This window comes from Erpetoichthys calabaricus, chromosome 1 (genome assembly GCF_900747795.2).
Source record: "Erpetoichthys calabaricus chromosome 1, fErpCal1.3, whole genome shotgun sequence".
Classification (NCBI taxonomy): domain Eukaryota; kingdom Metazoa; phylum Chordata; class Cladistia; order Polypteriformes; family Polypteridae; genus Erpetoichthys; species Erpetoichthys calabaricus.
The window spans coordinates 43,304,074-43,310,073 of record NC_041394.2 but is presented as its reverse complement, the minus strand read 5'-3'; the positions used below and the strand labels follow the sequence as shown (position 1 = coordinate 43,310,073).

At 36.2% G+C, this 6,000-nt stretch overlaps 1 protein-coding gene across 2 annotated transcripts in view; it reads right to left on the bottom strand.

Moving 5' to 3' along the window:
- Positions 1 to 229: 229 nt before the first annotated feature.
- Positions 230 to 6,000, bottom strand: part of LOC114649277 (cytotoxic granule associated RNA binding protein TIA1) — a 58,440-nt gene continuing 52,669 nt past the window's right edge. For both annotated transcript variants that reach the window (XM_028798783.2, XM_028798790.2), the window contains 2 exons: positions 5,690 to 5,835; positions 230 to 1,288 (listed from right to left, as the gene is read on the bottom strand). In XM_028798783.2, the coding sequence (XP_028654616.1) occupies positions 1,285 to 1,288; positions 5,690 to 5,835 (150 nt within the window). In that variant the 3' untranslated portion in view covers positions 230 to 1,284. The remainder of the gene's footprint in view (positions 1,289 to 5,689; positions 5,836 to 6,000) is intronic.

Here is a 6,000-nt window from a genome sequence, read left to right as displayed (position 1 = left end):
AAGTGCCAATAATGGAATTCTTCAGTATTAGTTACAAAATACCTTTCAACAACCCCAACCCTCCCACCCAAACTCCCGGTCTTGGAAACAAGGCACCCAAACATACATTGGCATGAAATTTTTAACCAAATTTATATGTACATGCCCCTAAGGTTTAATGACCACTGGTAAACAAAATATGAAATGCTGCAAGATGCTATGGAGGAGAGGGGGAAAAAAAAAAAAAAAAAAAAAAACAACAAAAAACTTTGTTAATGACCATTAAGAATCTTGCCAATAGTCCAGGTTCATTAAATGCAGTATTGCAGTCATAATAAATACAAGCTTACAGTTTGTTTTCAAATTCAATTAAAAATATCCTGGAATGCAGAATTAAAATATTACCATAAAGTGTAATTATAAAAAAAAAAAAAAAAAAAACCACTTTGAAATAGATCTGTGCAATATATTTTCTGTCCATAAAAAATAAGGGAAAAATGGCAGCAGTCCCTGCAATTTATTAAACATGTACTCAAATAAGAAAATAAAACAATGTCGAACATTTTCAAAACAAAAGTATTGACAATCTGAACCCCTTCATCTATTCACTCTATCCCCAAATACTTTTAACAATGACAAAGTTACAGTGTGAAGTCATGATTTTCTCAATTTTTACATTAAATTCCTCTGGCCTGAAACTTCAGTGTTCCATTTTTTCTTCTGCCCCCTCATTACAACCCTCATATCAATTATAAAAAAGCGCGCACACACACACACACACACACACACACAACATCTCAGCTCAGTGTTAAACCATACTAAGTAGTAAGGCAGTGTCTCAACATTTGAGCTAATCCCACCTACTCTCCCTGTCTAATCTGGTCAGGCTTGAAGAATTTGGTTCTGTCCCAAATTAGTTGGGGATGAAGACTTAAGTTAGCATTAATCTATGCTAACAGTTTGGCTTTATAAATGGAAGGGCAAGGGTTGTGGGGAAGCCACTAAAAATAAAACTGAAGAACCATAAAAATGAAACTGATTAAATCCCAAAACGGTAGAACAGGGCCCTGAAATTGACATCCTCTTTCTGAGTTCAGTGCTGAGCTGTGCTAAAGCAAAAATCATACAAACAAAAATTCTTCTGATTCCACGTGACACTGAAGATCGTTCATTCCATTAGAGGGGACAGGCAACACAGATGTAACTTGTGAAATTGGAAAACTTGAAGTTAGGCGGTGTTGACTTCTATTGATTGGCTTATGGTTTCTTTGAAGAATCCAGCTTTCATTCAGCTTGAAGCATTGTTCAGCTACAAGATTAAAAGAAAAGCAATATTATAAAGAGTTTACACCAGCTGTAAAGAAAAATTAATTTTTAAAAATGACTTGCACGTTCAGCCCTGTCAATTACACAACAAAAAGCCTTTCCACTCTGCTACATGCTTTTGGCAATATACAGAATTCTGAATGGGTGAAAATGTTTAAAACGTATACAACCAATACAATGTTTGCCTAATAATTCTGTCTGAAAACTGCAAACAGAACTTACTACGGCTATTTTCAGTGTTTAAAACAGTCTAATACAATTAGCAAAACTTTGAATACCATCGAAATGTGGGCAACTCACCAGATAAAACTAGATGGCACAGAAGATTCAAATTGGTGTCCATTTTGCTGACACCTTAAACCATAACTTATGATAACACCGCATTACAACAGTTCACCTTCCCCCCAAAAATGGAATACATAGGCAAGCTAAGTGACTTTCTCAGAGTTGACTAGTGAGACAGAACTAAACCAGCAACCAGCAGTTTAAGGTCCAGTGCTTTAGGCAGTACATCATACTGCCTTTTTCTAATAAGCATAGTGCTGGTTAGTGCATTTCTGGACTCGGTGATAGTGTCTAGTAGGACTGCATTTTCCATACAAGTTTCTGGTTGCTTTCAATTGCATTACTAAAATGATGTACTGTACTATTTGTATGCATACATGTGAAGCAAAATTCACAGACATTAAGTGGAAAATGAGTGATGATTCTGTAGCCTGTATTAATAGCTCTTCCACTGCAATCTAACACAGGACTTGGCAGTTTTAACGACCAATTCAATTGCTGTTTTCAACATAGTACGATCTGTCCTCTACCCAGATAAAATTGAGCTGGATAATTTTTATTTTTAAACTGAAGCAAGTTTGACTTTTGTTCAAGGTGCACCATGTATTATAATAAAAAAATACATTTATATACAAGTTCTCATTTGTAAAAATGCTTTACATGGAGAGCAGGGAACCACTTCAACCACTAATGTGTAGCACCCACCTGGATGATGCAACAGCAGCCATTTTATGTCAGTAGACATTAGCAATTAGGTGGTGAAGGGGTAAGAGAGATAGTAATCAATGAGACAGGGAATGATTAGGGGGGTCAGAATTGATACTGCTATAATGGGCAATTTGTATCAGGACAATGGAATAATTAATACTCTGAAGGATGCCCAGGGGTCTTTTATAACCAGTGAGTCAGCACCTCCAATTTAAGTCTTGTGCAAAGGACGGCACCATTTTTACAACAGTGCCCCCATTGCTGCACTGTGGTACTGGAATCCAAACAGTGACCACAGGGTAAAGGCTCCCTAATGACCTCGCTGACCTCTTTTCCAGCACGATCCCAAACATTTCCTAGGTGGTCTCCCATTCTGGTACTGGCTAGGTCCAAACATGTTTAGCTTCAGCTACATTACCTATTCTAAAGTGCATGCATGAAGAGAGGAAAAAATTACTGCCACACTTAGACACGAGGAAAGTTAAGGATAGCCGAGATTCAAGTCCTACTTAAACCATGATCATCATCTGTAGCTTATATATTAATATGAGATAGTATAAGGCAAACTCAACCCTTTCTGAATTCCTTTCAGACAAATGGTTGAGACTTGAGGCTCTTTTAAAAACAAATACTTCCAGAGACTGTCAATTGCTTCCCTCACCACACTGCACCCCTGGCAACAAGACAAAATGTACTTCTGGTGGACAGAAATACAGGCACCACAAAAGGCAACAGAAAAAAAACTGTGTTCTCTGGAGCATGCTATATTTATCGGTGATCTTACAATCTTACTGCATACTAGTAAATGACAAGACGATTTGGATGAATATGACTAATTCCTGTCCTCCATTACATTACCTAGTGGTAAAAGAACTACTATTTCTGGTTAACAAAAAGGGTCCTGGGAGCAATAACTATGGCCTATCCGATAAACATATGCACAAGTATTAGTTAAAGGTCTCAACAAGAAGTGAAACAAAAGGAGTGCATAACCCTGTGCTCAGCAGGAATTGAGCCCTATTAGTTTAATGTAAACATTAAATTTTTATGCACTGAAAAGGAACATGGTGCTGAAACTCCATTTTTGTTTCTATTCTTTGCATACAATATGGTTCTTAAAAACAAAAAACAAAAACAAAACATTTTTCTCACAGTGAAAAATTAAAAGATGCCAAGGAAAGTGGTTCGCTATCGGAAGCTGCTTTAGATAGTGAAGAATGCTTTATTAATAAGACAATGACTTTCCAGGAAATTAAATACCACCACTTTGTACCATGTGAAAGCTTTCTAGTAAAGGATGAGATGACTAGAGGTAGGGCTAGTGATGTGGCAAAAATAATTTCACCAATATAAAACATCCTGAATTGTGATTTACTCTAAAATGGAAAGCAGGTGCAAGTGTTTCTTATATTAATATAGTAAACTTATTACAATATAGTAGTAACTGTTCTGAAGCAACACAAACACACATTTTTATATTTCTGTAGTAGATGGGGTCAAAAATGTGATATTACCCAGATGTAAAATAGTTAAGACTTTTGTAACCTTCTGAAAACACTTCTAAAATACTTTTCTTTTTCTAAAATATTACAAATGTTTGGTCTTGAATACCTTTCTGTTGTACAGAAATAAAGCAGTAAAAGGTAACACTACTACCAGAAGATCTCTGGGGCATGTAATACTGTATCACCGATCTTAAGACCTTATTGTAAACCTGACACACAAAGCCACATACACTTCCATATTTAATTCAACTCTGTGAAGGTGATGGAGAAAACCAAAACACCACAATCTCCTTCACTTGTTCAGTTTCTCTTCCTTGGTTATATTGGTTCCTTTATCAATGGATATAGAGGCAATGTTCCTCTCAGTTTTTAAGATGAAACTTCCTCAAATAAAACCTCCACTATTAATTTGTCTGCATGATCATCTGAAATGTTCCTTGTTTGAAGACAAGCTTCTGCTCCAAGTCCTCAAAATATACAATTATACAGGAGTAGATGCTCACCAGTTCTACAGACCACAGTCATAGTTGCAAAATAAGTGATTTTGGGTAGCTATGCAGAAACTTGTTTATAAACCTGTTTTTGTGGTTTTGGGAATGCTTCCTTGGCAAAGAGCTTGCAACCTGGCAAGCTGTATCTGGAGTCAATGGGACAAGAACCATGTTTTTGGCTATAAGCTACAAAACAAAAAGCGGCATTTCTTGCCATTTACCACTTTTTAACCATACTGTGAGAAAGAAAATATTAGCTTAGCTTGTGCTAAGTGTTCACAGCAGAAAAGAACAGAGATTCTTGTAATTTAATGCATTTGGCATATTATGTGGATTTTTGTTTTAAGGTGATGAAACAGCTCGATCATGCTGCATGACTCGTGTTGTTCTACATCTGAATTCTTTAAGCCAAATCACCTCCTTATCAAAGAATATAGATTTCTTTTTAACTTATTTCCCCATTTGTTTTCTCTATCCATGTATTTTACATACGTTTTTCACTTCATTTTTCAGTTACCTTACTGGATTTCCACTTTAAAAAAAAAAAAAAAACAACCAGATATAATTTAAGATTGACTATAAAATTATAATATGAGTGGATCCAGTATCCAAAGTATTGCCCAGCCCGAGGTTGAGGCATGGAATCACATTTGGTGATCAAAGAAACAGTGTAACTCTATACATTTAAGTATAATGAAAATATAGAGGTTTAAAGGAACACTAGTAGCTGAGCGCTGTTAACTTTAACTATCCAGCTTAGTTTAATACTGGCTCTCATAACACCCATAGATCCTGGTTACCACAAAAATCCGTAAAAATGGCAGTATGACGCAGCTGCATGCAATTTCAGATGATGCACCTTAGCATGAAGGTAAATTAAATCTCGCCTCTAACTGGCATCACACAAAATATTAAAACGTGTCATCAACTAGATCGGCAAAATACAGGGGGAGTCAAAATTATGTTAATACTAATGGTATTGCTATATATACACACACACTTTTATACAAATTTATGTACCACATATGGTACATGTGTTGAACATGATGGCAAACAGGTTGAGACATTCCTGAAAATCATCCTGCACATACTGTATGTAGTTTGTTTTGTGAATAAATTGTTTCCGCCATTCAAATGTTAAACAAATTTTGACTCGCCCTGTATTTCAATAGATTTCCACAGTTTATCCATTCTGACCTACCTATAATGAATGCACTCAGTAATGGCACATTTCACAAATTCAGAGCACATACACTACAATCACGTTTTGCATTTTAATTGCATAACCTTTGAATCAAATCAGGTACTAGTCCACCTCAGAGCATATGAAACAGTAACCAATAAACAAACAGTACTTTTTAATGTATTCTGCACCTGTCAGGATGCCCAACTTACTTAAATCCTTGCTGATTCCAAGCTTGTCCATACATTCCATAAGCAGGAACCTGCCATCCATTGGGTACATACTGGCCAATCTGCTGAGCATTGCCATACCACTGCCCCCACTGTCCATAGGGCTGTGCAAAGCCTACTTTGTTTTGCTACAGGAAAGAGCAGAATGTGGATGTTAGATTTCCAAAGTGGAGACATGCTTATGTACTGCCAGAAGCTAAAAATCAGTTATCAAACTATGTTGTAAATAACTCAAAAATATCTACCAGAAAAAAAAAACTGCCACAAATATTAATATCACATGGATAGCCTAC